General features: G+C 47.5%; 1 protein-coding gene across 1 annotated transcript in view; it reads left to right on the forward strand.

Moving 5' to 3' along the window:
• Positions 1-10,296, forward strand: part of DOCK2 (dedicator of cytokinesis 2) — a 446,463-nt gene extending 436,167 nt beyond the window's left edge. The window contains exons 47-52 of the mRNA XM_003810916.4: positions 2,860-2,997; positions 4,625-4,752; positions 5,890-6,061; positions 7,079-7,199; positions 8,758-8,900; positions 9,717-10,296. Coding sequence (XP_003810964.1) covers positions 2,860-2,997; positions 4,625-4,752; positions 5,890-6,061; positions 7,079-7,199; positions 8,758-8,900; positions 9,717-9,779 — 765 coding nt within the window. The 3' untranslated portion in view covers positions 9,780-10,296. The remainder of the gene's footprint in view (positions 1-2,859; positions 2,998-4,624; positions 4,753-5,889; positions 6,062-7,078; positions 7,200-8,757; positions 8,901-9,716) is intronic.
• Positions 10,297-15,145: the final 4,849 nt, after the last annotated feature.

The following is a 15,145-nucleotide window of genomic DNA, read 5'->3' on the forward strand; positions in this document are numbered from 1 at the left end:
GATCATGAAGATATTCTCCTATGTTTTATTCTGAGTTTTTATTGTTTTGTCTTATACATTTAGGTGTATGATCCATTTTGACTGACGTAAAGTAAGAGGCAGATTATTTTCTTACACAGATTTCCAATTTCTTTAGCACCATGTGTTGAAAAGACTATTTTCCCCCACTTTTGACCCCACAAATTGACCATATATGTGTTTTTCTATTCTGGACTTTCTATTCTGATCCATCAGTCTATGTCCATGCTTATACCAATACCACACCATCTTAAGTCTTGAAATCTAATAGTCAGTGTGCCCCAATTGTTGCTTTTCATCAAGTGTGTCTTGCCTCTTTTAAGTCCTTTGTATTTCTCTATAAATTTTAAAATAACCTTGCCAATGTTTACACACTCCTCCAAAACACATTGAGATTTGGATTAATTGTACATTAACTATTAGATTAAATTGGAGAGAATGGCTATCTTCTCATCCATGAACATGGAACAGCTCTCCATTTATATAGTTCTTTAATTTCTCTCAGCAAAATTTTGTGGTTTTCACATATTTTATTTTCTTTCATATATCTTATTAGATCTGCTCTTTGGTATTTGATATTTTAAATTCTATTGTAAATGGTATTGTTTTTAAATTTTATTTTCTGTTTGTTAACTTTTTGTAATACACTCATCTGATGATCTTTTATGTTTGTACTTCCTGTAATTATGTTTTTCAGTCCTAATATTGGTTATTAGTACCTTGTATTTTCTTGATTAGTCTTCTTAGGAGTTTGTTAATGTTGTATCTTTTCAAAGAAACAAATTTTGGCTCTGTTGATCCTCTCTGTTGTAAATTTGTTTTCTATTTTTATTCGTGTCCACTCTCACCTTTATTATTTTCATTCCTTTTCTCCCTTTGAATTTAGTTCGCTGTTCTTTTACTAATATCTTGAGATGGATGCTTAGCTAATTTATTTTCTGTGTTTTCTAATATGTAAAACTAAAGCCATAAATGTATCTCCGTTTACAACCTTATCTCACTACTATTTATATGTAGTTTTTCTATTAGCTTCCTTTTGTATATAAAATCTTTGTCTTTTTCATGAATGAAGGATCTTTTCTGTTCCTATATATTAGTTAATTTTTTAGAAAAACATGTTTTCTTAGGCTCTCTTTATTCTATTTCTTCCAAATTCATTCTGTTTTTTCTTCCTTTATTCTTTCCTTCTTTTCTTCCTTATTTGCTTTCTTCCCTATCTGTTGGTCTGGTCTCTGTCTTTCCTATTGGAGACTTTCCTCCAGTGTCTGGTGACACTTGGCATTCTCTTCATAGTTAAGAGCAAGGCTAAAGAAAAAGAAAATCTGAGTACATGAGAGAGGGCCTTGGCAACTGGATAGCATTGCTGTGTGGCAACGGAATGACCCACAGACGTCTCTCTCTACATGGGACCATTCACATTCTCCAGAGTCAGACCCTTCAAGCTGTGATATAGAAAGATAATCCCAGCTGCTACACTGCTGGCCATTTGGGAATTGGGAAGTGGAGCTCTCAGGACCCAAATGCAGACTTTCTCTTCAACTCCTTATTTGCAGTCTGGCTCCTGCTTCTGCCTTCTGTTGTGCCTGATGCCCCTAAGCCCAGAGCTCCTTGTTCTAATTGTTCTAGAGGATAAGCTCCTCCTTCTTGGGAAAATGGGAAAAAAGAACACTTGGCTGCAGGGTGAGGCAGTCAGGCAATCTAACTGCTCCTGATACAGAACTTCAACACATTCCTCTGTGTTTGGCCCCTCAGCTCACCCGCCTTCTCTGTAGTACCTGGTGCCTCCAATCTCTGAGGCCCTCCTGGCTTCATGTAGGCAGATTGGCTTCTTATCACCACCTCCCTCCTCTGCTCTGGAAGCTCTGGAAGGTCAGTTATGTCCTCCCACCTCCTGGCACACATATTGTGTGGCAGGTTTATGAATGTCTCCAAGTTTCACTGAAGATTTCAGTTTCTCCTTCACCTTGTCATTTCTGGGAGACCTCCAATAGAAGTAAGCAGAAATATCTTTATGTCACCATCATGAAGGCATTTTTTCCCCCAAGTAATTCATAATCTACCCCTTTGCTCCCCTGGTTATGTTTCCCTGAGACCACACAACTAAAGTTCTCAGTTCTCTTTCTAACAGTGCCCACCATGGCTCTGCTACTCTCCCTTAAGGTAGCTGCCACTTAGACAGTATCCACCGACCTCCTATGGGGACAAATAAGACTTCAACTCCCTCACATCAATCCTCTCTTCTTCCCTCATCTTCCTAAGGCTTTTATTATCATTTTTCAGAGCTCCCTACTGGGGGGTTAACTTTATGATATTAGCACATTCATATCCTTCTTCAGCAGCTGTATGAAGTGCAATTGGCTCCATGTGGTAAGATGAGGCTATGCCCCCTCCTCTGTTTTCTCTCAGCTCTTGCCTTCCTCTATCTCTCAGCTTCTGACATTCATCCTTTCACTTTAGTATTGCCAAGAACATCTTAGGCAAGGTTTTAAATCAATGCAACAGAGATTCCCCTCCTCTGATCCCCACACTCTGCCCCCAAGTAGATTCTTTAAGGGGGCAATTTTCCCAACCATGTGGCCTTTCATGGGGAAGAGGGGAGTCCAGCCCTCCTATGAGGCAAGGGAAGCTGGGGGTCTTTCTGTCCTTTCCAGAGCAAACCTCATGTTTGCAACTTTCCCCATTTCCCATGGCTGGGGACCCTGTGTGCAGGTTTCTGAGGACCCTGAAGCCCTTGATGAATTCTTAGCAGGCAGACTTGACTGTAGCTGCCTTGATGGGCGGGGTGCCAGGCTGAGGCCCACCGGTCAGCCTCTGGCTCATTCTTTACCACTTTCTCTCCAGATCCCCTTCTTGGGAGCTGGGATTAAGATCCATGAGAAAAGGGTGTCAGATAACTTGCGACCCTTCCATGACCGGATGGAGGAATGTTTCAAGAACCTGAAAATGAAGGTGGAGAAGGAGTACGGTGTCCGAGAGATGGTATGGGTGGTTCCTATGGCTTGGAGCGGTGGGATTGGGCAGGGTGGGGCAGGGAAGCATGCTGGAGGCTGAAGTTGGAGGGGATCCAGCAAAGGAAGCTGCTTCCAAAGAGAAGATAATGATGGCCAGCATTGCTGGATCCCATCCAGGGGAACCCTCCTGGAAACTTGGTCCAGCAAAAGTAACCCCCAGACAAACTCCAGTTACAACTGGATTGTGCAGATACCAACTACTCAAGGGACTGTGTAATAATAATGAAAGCTACATTGATGCAGCATCTACTATGTGCCAGGCCTGATTCAAGCACTTGACATCTACTAGGTCATTTAATCCTCACCACAAGCCTGAGAGGCAGGAATGATTTTTAATCCCTTGTATTTCTTCTGAGGTTCAGAAGGTCAGGCAACTTGCCAGAGGCTATGTGGCAAATGAATGTGGGGCAGAATTTGCATCTGGCTCTGTTAGTTCAAGGCCAGTGATTTTGACCGCTGAGCTCCTTGGCCTAAAGAGGCCATGAGCCTGGTGCTTACAGGGTGCTTCTTCATCCTTTTCCTTATTAACTGGTGTTATAAAATGTCAAGGCCATGCAATTCCTTTAAAACCATCTGGTCCAGCCTTCCCATTTTACAGATGGTAAAACTGAGACCCAGAGAAGAAAAGTGAATTACTGGAAGAACCTACAGGTGCACTCAGGTCTCTTTTGATTCAAAGATTTTTTTCCATGAGGCAGTTTGTCACTTTCAATACTCCCTACATGAAGTCCCTGTAATGCAATTCTGGTGCTAACTCCCTGGAGTTAGGTCACATTTCACAGGTTAGAAGCACAGTCTTAGACACTTCCCACTTCAAACACCAACCATAAGCTTCAGGGACCCAGGCCACCCACACTTCTGCTTAACTGGTTACAAACTGGGAGATTCCCACTACCCCATCAGGTTTCATAATTCACTAGAATAATTCACAGAACTCAGGAAAGCATGATACTTATGATTTCAGTTTATGATACAAATCAAGACCAGCCAGGTAAAGAGACACAGAGTGAGGTCCAGGAGGGTCCCAAACATGAAGTTTCCACGTATTCCAGATGCATCCCCCTTCTGGCACATTGATGTATGATTACCAGCCAGAGAAGTTCACTAGAGCCTAATGTCCAGAGTTTTTATTGGGGTTTTATTATGTAGTCATGATAGATTGAACCATTGGCCACGTGATGGAAATCAGTCTCTGGGCCTGTCCACTCCCTGGAGGTTGAGCTGGTATCACATGGCTTAAAGCCCCAGCCCAGCCCTATAATCATAGAGCTGGTCTTTCTGGCCATCAGGAGCCATCTTATTAGCATAAAATCAAGTATGGTCAAGGGGGCCACCACGAATAATAACGAGGATACTACTATCACATAGGAAATTCCAAAGTTTTAGATATTACCTTCCAGGAACCAGGAGTAAAGGTCAGCCACATTCTTTATTCTACAAGAACCCCCTAGCCTCAGCCAGCCAGGAACTTTTGTGCTGATGCTCCACTCAGCCCCACAACTCTGCCCTGCCTAGGTGGAGGAAGAAGGTGACAGGAAGGCTGGGGCCACCTTCCCCAGGCTACAGCTGCTAACCACCCTGTTCTCCCACCACAGCCTGACTTTGACGACAGGAGAGTGGGCCGCCCCAGGTCTATGCTGCGCTCATACAGACAGATGTCCATCATCTCTCTGGCTTCCATGAATTCTGACTGCAGCACCCCCAGCAAGCCCAACTCAGAGAGGTCAGTCCCTGCACCCCAAGGAGCCCCCCACACCCCTGCCTCCCTGGCTCAATCCCCCCTCCTTCTCTCTCTTCTCCGGCAACATCCCTTCTACCTTTCCCTTCCTCCTTTCAGTTTAAAAGCCTTTTCCCATCTGGAGTCTCACAACTACCCTAGGAGGCTCATTGTTAGTACCATTTTTAGGGGATTATCAGAGGCTCAGAGAGGCAAGGCAGCTTTCCTGAGGACCCAGCAGGACTCACCTGCAGCCCCCAGAATTCTACTCCAGTGATCTCTGTCAGCCAGGCAGAGCTCCTCACCAAGCCTGCATCCTTCTGGAATATTGTCACCTCTCATAGGGATCTGTTCCCTTTCAAGGAAGCTCCTCCCAACCACGATGGGATGTCTCCATTGCAGAGCTCTTCCTCCTGCACCACCTACCCACCCCTCTGTCGGGGGTCTTCCCTCCCTTGCCCCTTCCACCTTCCTGGAGCCCTCTGGCCATCATTGTTGGACCCTCCAGAAACTTCCCTGTGGGCCTCAGAGGTTACTCTTGCCCAGAGGGAAAAGGATGGAAACGTCTTCTGTTTCACAGTTCTAGGGGGCATCATTCACAATTCTAGGGGGCACCATTCACCCTGTCCAACTCATCTGTTCTAATCATAGATACATGAGCAACCCAGCGCTTACCATATGCCAAGAATATGCCAAGGGTTCCTCAGACATTATCTCATGGCCACTCTGCAAGGTCTCTGCGAAGACCCCCATTTACTGAAAAGGAAATGATGGCTTGAAGAGGTTGAGTGATTTACCCAGAGTTATTCATTCAGCTAAGAACTGGCCGTGCCTGGATTTGAATCCACATTCATGCTTTCAACCAGTCTTCTCTCCTCACCACCAGTTTCTTTTCTATGGCTCACTTCTTTCAATTTCATTTTACCACGAATAAAATAAAGTGAACTTTACTCATCACATTTAAGTGTTTGTGCATTGAACAAGTTGCTCCCCAAATCCTCTGCCAGATTTGCTGATCTACTCCAGGCCCTGTAGTGACAGCTCAGGCAGCCCAAAGGTCCCCTTCAGCTTCCTGGGTCCTTGCAAGGCAGTTCTACTGAAGCTCTAACTGCAGTTTCTATTGCTGCCCCTCTGGCCTTTCAGCTTTGACCTGGAATTAGCATCACCCAAGACGCCGAGAGTGGAGCAGGAGGAACCGATCTCCCCGGGGAGCACCCTGCCTGAGGTCAAGCTGCGGAGGTCCAAGAAGAGGACAAAGAGAAGCAGCGTAGTGTTTGTGGATGAGAAAGCAGCTGCAGATTCGGACCTGAAGCGGGTGAGTGGCTGAGGCAGATTGCCTCTCCAGCGCTGTTAGCACATTTCCACTACATGCTAGGCACAAAACCCAGGGCTTCCAGATATGGGCTTCCTGAAGCCTGCCACTGCGGTGCTATGGGTATTGCAGAGGCGGCACCTGAGGAGCTGAGAGGTGAAGTGCTTACTCGTGCCCAGGCAGCTGGGGTGGCTGGGACATGACAGAGCTGGGAGTTGAGCCCTGACCTTTGCACTTCAGAGCCTGTGTGTATCCTTTCCACCATCACACAGGGCTTTTCCAGGCTGGGGAGAATCCACCTGTTCTCCCATCAAAAGGGAGAGCAGCCCACTTGGTACTGAGCTAGGTGTTTCTATAGCCTCCAGCCCCAGGCCTATTCTAACCACTGACGTCTCAGACCCCTGCAAGCCCCTCCTGTGTGCCAGGAGTCCAGGTGGGGATACCGAGATGAAATCTCACTGTCCTGGCTTTGAGAGTGTTGGTCTTGTAAACTAACGATTATTTAAAAATGAGACTTGGTTTCAGACAGCCCTGGATTCAATCTTAGTTTCCCCCTGGAAAAGAGGTTTGTTGGAAGTGTTCTGGGAACCTGGGACTGGGAGATGGATTAACTGCCCTGGCAAGGGAGGGGTACCAGATGAAAGAGCAAGGGGCCAACCAAGATGCCTTGGTGAAGAAAGGGCCCTCCAGAAACTTCCCAGTGGGCCTCGCAGGCTACTCTTGCGTGGATGGATAAGAATGGAAATGTCTTCTGTGTTTGTCGATTCTAGGGGACACCATTTACATGATAGTCTAAATGAATGTCCCCCACCCCCGCCTGTAGTTGTGTAGTGCGCAACCTGTGCAACCATATGTGGCAGGCTGGCATGGAATGGTATAATACAGAATAAATGAACTTGGAGCCAGCTTCATAGAAACCATGCCACGCCCTCCTCACTGATCTTTCAGAGCCCAGATCTGCCTCATGCTAAGCCTCTGTCTTTGTGTGTGTGTGTGTGTGTGTCTGGTGTATTCCTCCAGCTTTCCAGGAAGCATGAGTTCATGAGTGACACCAACCTCTCGGAGCATGCGGCCATCCCCCTCAAGGCGTCTGTCCTCTCTCAAATGAGCTTTGCCAGCCAGTCCATGCCTACCATCCCAGGTATGCCCCCTGCTGCCACCAGCATGAGGGAGTAGAGATAGTGCAGGCCACCAGCCTTGTGGGTGGAGGATGGATGGGAACTGTGTCTACACAACAAAGTGGGCCAGGCATCCTGGAGTGAGAGGCTCTGCTCATAGCCACCCACCCTCTAATCTCTCCCCACACCCACCACTTCCTGGGGGTGACACCATCCCAGCAAGCTCCAGCAGGGACAGGGGAGAGGCCTGCTGTCCCTTGGGCCCTCAGGATTCACTGAGCATCCATTTGTCACACTAGGTGGCCCCTTGTTGTCAGTTAGCCAGGCCTCCCCAGGGGCCAGAAGTTTGCCCTTGGTATGTCCCTAAGACCTGTGGCTTCTTTGTGGACCTGGAAGACTCTTTCTGGCTTTACGAAAATGGCCACCACATCTTATAGCTGCAAAGTGTTGGGTGCATAGATGCTACCTATCTGCCACCGTCGTCACTCACTCACTGTCCAGTGAGGAGGTTAGAGCACAGCCGATGGTCCTAACTCACAGAAGGGAATCTGAGGCCCTAACAGGGGACATGGCATGCCTGAGAGCACTCCATCTGGCAGGCAGAAGTCCTTGACGTCTGCTGCTATGTGCCTGGCTGTGTGTGCTAAGGGCCAGGTCAGAAGGGAACAAGACAGGACCAGTGCTGCCCTGTGGAACTCAGCAGGCCGATCATGGTGAAGACGCTTGCTGTTTCCTGAACGTTGAGGGTGCCAGGCCCTGCGCCAACTGCTACTCCTTCATTATTTCATTTACTCCACTGCGCATACCCAGGAAGTAGTTCATGTTATCCACCCCATTGTATGGATGAGGAAACTGGGGCACTGAGAACATCACTCTCTTGCCTATCACCAGCCAGCAAATGGCAGAGGCTGAGTTCAGACCCAGGCCCTCTTCCCTGGAACAGGCACCTACCCACTGCCCCGCCACCGCCCCCAGGATAGCCTGAACACAGCTGCAACATTTGGCCCAAGCCATTTCACTGGTATCTGCTCAGCAGGTCTCACCACACCCTGGCGGTCTGGGCTCTTTCTCCCATTTGGCCAATGTCAAAACCAGCAGTCAGAGAGTAACTAATTTTTCATGTCTCTGTGACGCCAAGCTGGGGCTGTAACCACTAGGTCATCTGGCCCCTCCACCAGGTGACACGTGGGTTTGAGACTCTCTTCCCACTGTCTCCTGCAATGGGGAGAGAAATCCAGGGTGTTGGTGTTGGGAGCTGGAGGAAGAGTAAGCTCACACTGTCCCCTGCCTTGGAGCAGAAGGTTCTGTTTCCCGGGGATGTCAGGGCTTTGGGGCAAGGTTTTGACCAGGAGCCAGGAGGCTGAACCCTTGTCTGTAGGGTGGGCAATCTTCACTGCAAGAGGACAGCTTCAATGTCCCCTGGCATGGCAGGAAATAGGCATCCTGCCTCCTGCTTGGCACATACAATGTGTGATCCCTGGATGCTGGCTCTGTCCCCCAGCCCTCCCCCTGTCTACCTCCCCCAAGGCACTGCCCCTCCTCTACCCACCCATTCACACCCCAGCTCTGCTCTCCTTCTAGCCCTGGCGCTCTCAGTGGCAGGCATCCCTGGGTTGGATGAGGCCAACACATCTCCCCGCCTCAGCCAGACCTTCCTCCAACTCTCAGATGGTGACAAGAAGACACTCACACGGAAGAAGGTCAATCAGTTCTTCAAGACAATGGTGAGGACACTGAGGGTGGAAGGAAAGGAAGGCATTGGGAGGAGAAGGGGAAGAGAACAATGCAGAGAGAAGAAAATGGGGGGTTGTGTGTGCATATGTGGTCATTCCTAGGGAGGCATAGTCAGGAGGCCCTGAGTTCTGGGACACTATGCAGCAATGCCCAGAGGGCAGTTCTCCTCTGGGGCCTCAGGCAGCTCCTCTGACCAGGATTGACCCCAGCTAGGGATGTGCAGGACCCAGGGACCTCAGAAGCAGTAGGTGGCCTACCCTCGCCTAAACTGCCCCTTAGTGCTCCAGCACTTTTCTATTCAACCTATATCACAAAATCCTACAAATTGAACATTAGTTTCCAAGCGCTGATTCTGCAAGTCCCATCTCCTATTGTTACTTGTTGGCCTTTGCTCAAGATCAAGAAGGTACCATAACACATCTGATCCTCAAGGTAATATGAAATCAGGACTCTGCTACTACAAATATCTCAAGTTTACCGTGAGCACACGATGAGTCAGGCACCATGCTAAGCACTTCCCAAGCATGGTGCCATTTGAGCTCCCACTCTTAGGATTTTATATGGGAGGCTCACAGGGTTTGGTAAGTGAGGTGCCCAAGTCCACATGGCTAGTGAGCCTGGGCTCACTCTACTGTCTACCACTGCCTTTCTGGCCAAAGCCAAGGACATAGCAGCTCACATTCACTGGGCTTTGGGCAGGGGTCAGTGTTGGGGCCCTTGTGATTAGGACTGGGAAGCTCCATTTTGGTGCTTAATCTGATAATCGCATCTTGGTTTTGTGCTTGTTTATTCTCTTCTCTCAAAAGCTGGCCAGCAAATCGGCTGAAGAAGGCAAACAGATCCCAGACTCGCTGTCCACGGACCTGTGAGCTGCTGCTGACTAGGGCTGCATGGGAGAGCCAGGGAGGGGAGTTTCTGGAAGAGGAAAGCCATGCGTGGAACATCGAAGCCTCAGAGAGTGGGAGACTGTCCCCATCAGTTGTCCTTACTTAGAGGAGACAGAGAGGCCAATCAGGTCCCAGAGCTTGAGTGCTAACAAGCCCAGCATCCCCTGGGGCTGTGATCATGGTGGATGAGGAAGCCTCAACGTAGATTCCTGAACTCAAGGTACCAGCAAGAATGCCTTCTCCCAGTGTGCTCTCCCCAACATCCTAGGCACAGCTTTCATAACCCAGTTTCTTAGGTGTAAGAAACTGTTTTTATCTCATTTATTAAGTCTCAGAACTTAACAGAAAAGGAAGCCTTTTAAATATTCTTTTTAATTTTATTTTAGATTAACAGTTTTGTACTTTACATTTTTTTATACAACCAACCAGTTTCTTTTCTAGCCAATCATCTCTGAAGAGTTGCTGTTTCTTACTGACAATAAAAAATGTTCTCTTGGTTCGAATAATTGTTGCCTGATTCTGTTGGCTGACTCTCCTGGGCCCAGGACTGGGCAGGAAGCTCCCTGGAAGGAAGGCAGGCCCAGGGGCTGCAGTGATGTGAAGGAGCCTGGTGATGCCCTTGCCCAATGCCAAATTTCCCCACCTCATCTATGAGAAGATTCTTCAAGAATCTCCATGACTCTTGTTCCTTAGGTGCCAAACCCTGGGCTACCAGCATGTTAAAAAAGTTGCCCTGGTCTTCCTCACGAATCTGAATAGTGGAGTGTCATACCTCCTTTCTCCACCTTTAGAAAGAGATGGCAAGACCACCCAAGCCAGGTCACTCTAGTAAAGACCAAACATAATGCCAAAGAGTTAGGAAAAGAGGGGTCTGAGGTCCAGTGGACTTATGGTCCAGCTCTTGGATCTTGTCACCGGCTCCCAAGTGGTGGCTTTTCTTGGAGGAATTCTCAGGTTTTTCAGATGAGGCCCAAAGGAGGTGAGTAGCTTTGTCAGGCAGCAGCAAGAGAGGATGGGAGCAAAGTCCCCACGTCTGGATCCTACAGAGAGCAGGGAGCTGTGCAGGGGAGGGGTCCAGAAGGAGGCAGAGGACTGCATTTGAGAAGGAAATTAATACTGGGTAAGTGCATGACAACACAGGTTTCAGAACTAGAGCCATCTGGAAACCTTGGGGTGGATGCTCGTTTACAGGCTGGGTCCCTGGGGTATAGTAAGAGATGAGAAAGAATGATGATGGTAGCTCAAATTTATTGAGCCCTGACTGTCTCTGGGACAGTGTTATAGACATGATAAGAATGAACTTCCTAAGTCTAGACAGCAGCCCTAGGAGGTAGATACGATTGCTACCCAGATGAAGAAATGGAGGCGCAGAAGCGTGAAGTGACCCAAGATCACACGCTTAGTAATGGAATGGCTGGGATTCAAACCCAGACAGCTGGGTGGGAAGCCTGACTCTTAGGCACCACCCTACATTGTCTCTGGGACACCTTAGTGCACAGAATATCCTGAGTCTTGGTAGCCTTTATCCACCCCAGCCTGTCCCTGGTGGCCTCTATGTCCCTGCTGCAAGCCCCATTTGAAGACGTGTTGCCTAGTTCAGCTTCTAGTTTCCTCAACAGTCTAAAAAGTCCTGTTGCGATGATTGTTGGGGTTTGGGCTACAACAAACACCTTTGGGTTCCCTAAGGTGAGTAGGCAGCACCTGGAGGATTGGACTCTATTACAAGCTTGGGCTTCTCATGCCTGCTTTTTCTCTTATTATGAACTGATAAAATCCTACTGTTTAGCTTTGACATGTAAGCCCTTCCAAATACCAGTGGGCAGTGGGGGCCAGGGAGGAGGGGGCAAATCTCAACAAGGAAAAGAAAATGGTTCTCCCTTTTCCCACAACTACAGAAAAACAGATATGATCCTGTGCCTTGAAACTACAGATGTTACCCTCACTCGGGAGTACTGAAAAACACCCATACTCAGAGGTTGTTGCTATGTCGTCCCGGGAAAGTAAGCTTTAACCCCTAAAAATTCTGTAACTGATTGATCTTCTCGCTTAACACTGTGTGACCCTGGTAATAATATTTCTGAGTTCTATTTTCTGAAGATTATCAATATCTATGAGTTTTCTTATTAAGTCTGAAGGGGACCACTGGCACTTCCCTGTTTTCCTATATAAATGGAGCAAGACGTTAAACCCATAAACAGGGTTTGAAAGTCAAATCTCATTTCAGTTAAGACTGTCATCAGGTTGACAGCCCACTTAATCCTTTGCCAGAAAAATTTTAGATGCTGCCATTACATGGCAGGAACAACAATGCCAGTAGTAATAACAATAACAAGCAATAATAATAATACAGCTGCCACTTACCAGGCACTTACTCTATATGTCATTTCCTTAAATCCTCACACCAATCCTATGAGCTAGAAACTACGGTCCCAATCACATTGATGTGAAACTCAATTCCAAGGTTGAGGAGTTTGTGATGTGGCCTTGTCACCCGACTAGTAAGGGACACAGCCATCTCTATGCACTCCAAGCCTCGTGATCTTAATCCACACATTCACTTTATACCTGGGACCTCAGCTCAATGTCAGACTCTATTTCACCGTCCATGATTGTTTGCAAGTCTTCTCCTACAATGCCAATGGTGGCACCTGGGAAAAATGAAGGTGGGGTTAGGCATTTGGCATAGCCCTCCTGGTACCACCGATGTTCCCTTATTGTATACAAGTTCTGTCCAAAACAAGCTAGTCATCTCAAGGAAGGGTGTATGCCTCAGAATTTCCAGAAGGAGGTAGCATTGGATGGGATTGGAGGAAGGATCTCTTTATATGTCTTCCCTTCTTGATGCTGTTTTCTGGGACCCTTAGGGACCACTTCATCCAGTGCTCTCATTTTACACAGTTAAGTGATCTCTCCAATGGCTGTGATCAGCAGGACCCAATCTGGAATCCAGGTCTTCTTCCAGGTAATCTCCCATCAGTGGAACTCTCTCACCTTCTCTTTAAGCACCCAGTGACCCTTGTTCTCTGTCTCCAAGACAGGGTTGATATCTGCCATTCATACTTTAGTTTGATCTAGAGCACTACATTCCCTTCCTTTCCTTAAGGGAGGGGTATTTTTAGCCTTTATTCCTAAGCATGGAGTAGAAGTCTTCCTTCTTTCTTCTAGGCTTTCAGGCTTATGTCAGCAAGTAGAAGAGAAATTGAGGGAAACAAATGGCCTTCCCAGCATCCAAAATCAGGCTGGGCTCTGCTTTCCAGACATGCTAACCTGTAACACATCTGTATGCCTCTCCTGGCTGAAACCTGGGTGTTTCTGCCTCCCTGCCATAGCTTCAGTTCCCTAGGAAACAGATCCTCAGGCAATGATTGAATGCCATGCTCTTTTGGGGCTGTGCAATCTTAGGGTGAAGGAAAGAGGGAAAAGGGATTGGAAGCAATGGAAGTTGAGGTATTAACTCTACTTGTCTCTGGTTCACACTAAGCCACAAAGAGACTCAACTTGTCAGGCAGCATTGAGCAGGGTATCTTTGGGCAGGGTATAATAGAGAAATCAAACCCCAGAAGAGTCTGTAAAAAGGAGAAAGTCCGGGCGTGGTGGCTCACGCCTGTAATCCCAGCAGTTACGGAGGCCAAGGTGGGTGGGTCATGAGGTCAAGAGATCAAGACCATCCTGGCCAACATGGTGAAACCCTGTCTCTACTAAAAATACAAAAATTAGCCAGGTGTGGTGGCATGCACCTGTAGTCCCAGCTACTCAGGAGGCTGAGGCAGGATAATCACTTGAACCTGGGAGGTGGAGTTTGCAGTGAGCCGAGATTGTGCCACTGCACTTCAGCCTGGCAACAGAGTGAGACTCTGTCAAAAAAAAAAAAAAAGAGGAAGAAAAGGGAATGTATTTGCCCAGCTTGCCCCTACCTCAGTCTCCTGTTTCTAGTAGTAAGTTCCTCCTGTTGGGTATGGTAAAACCCTTCATGGTTTTACCTGTGGATTGCATCATTTAGCCCTTTCAGTAGCTGCTTGGGAAGCTAGATCCCATGCCCCACAAAGTGGCATTCCATCCAAGGGCAGAATTTGTGTAAGAAACCAGCAACTCAGGGAATAAGCCAGTAGTCTGGGCTCTGTTGCAGCAAGAAAAGGGAAGAGCAAGGCCTTATGGACAAGCAACTGGTGGACTCCAGGTGGGAGGACCATGTGAACCTAAGTTGGCTGCAGTGGCTTCTAAGGTAGAGCAGACAGCTGGCGGCCCAGGAAACCATGGCCTCTGAAGGAGCCGAAAAGGCATATGAGATTGTCTGAGACATTCAGACCCTCACATGCCCCTTCTGTTATCTCCTGCTCCTATTATAGCTTGTGAATCTTCTCTCTCTCTCTCTCTCTCTGTGTGTGTGTGTGTGTGTGTATAAGATGTACTTTCTCCTTTCCTACAAAAAGATGAACAAATCCATATGCTTTCTCCTTTCCTAGGAGGGGATGTCCAAGTCCATGTGCTTTTTCCTTTCCACATGTCCAAGTCCACATGCTTTCTTTCCCAATAAGAGATGTCCAAATTCATGTGCTTTCTCCTTTCCCAAGAAGGGATGTCCCAGTCCAAGCAGTCACAGAGTCCATTTCAAGGTGGCATTTAGTTGTGATCTCCCACACAACCTACAGCAAGAAGATTTGTGAAAGAAGCCATGATAGCTACTGCAGCTGGACCAAGACTATAATAGATACTCATTATCTCCTTCCTCCACCACCCAGTTAAGTGTCTCTGACCCACAGGTCACACTTCATCTGAACTGGGTTGCCTGCCTGCTGGGCTGCTCAGACCTCTTATCCCCAAAGGGTCTGAGTCTAATTGCTCCACCCTTCTTGGTTTGTGGTTGTTGTAATTACCTAGTGATCATTACCAGTGGGCATGAGTGTACTAAGAAAGGGCCCAGTGACCCCCTTGGTTCCAGGCACGCTCCTCTCTGCGCCTATTGAATCAACATCCGAGGTCCTCATGTAATCAGGGTCAGTTGCTGATCCATGAGCATGATAAGCCAAAGTGGCCAAGTGGTCGTCACACCTCCAGTTCAATGGGGGCATCACTCTGGCCCTACCTTGTGATCATATTATGGGTTGATTTGTGTCCTTCTAAAATTCACATGTTGAAATAATAACGTCCAGTACCTCAAGATGTGACCTTATTTGAAGATAGGGTCTTTAAACAGGTAATAAAGTTAAAACAAGGTCATTAGGGTGGGTATTAATTCAACATGACTGGTGTCCTTATAAAAAGAGGAAATTTAGAGAAAGATGGGCACACAGGGAGAATGCCATGTGAAGATAAAGGCACAGATTGGAGGGATGCATCTGCAAGCCAAG

The sequence above is a fragment of the Pan paniscus genome, chromosome 4, assembly GCF_029289425.2.
Source record: "Pan paniscus chromosome 4, NHGRI_mPanPan1-v2.0_pri, whole genome shotgun sequence".
NCBI classification, from domain to species: domain Eukaryota; kingdom Metazoa; phylum Chordata; class Mammalia; order Primates; family Hominidae; genus Pan; species Pan paniscus.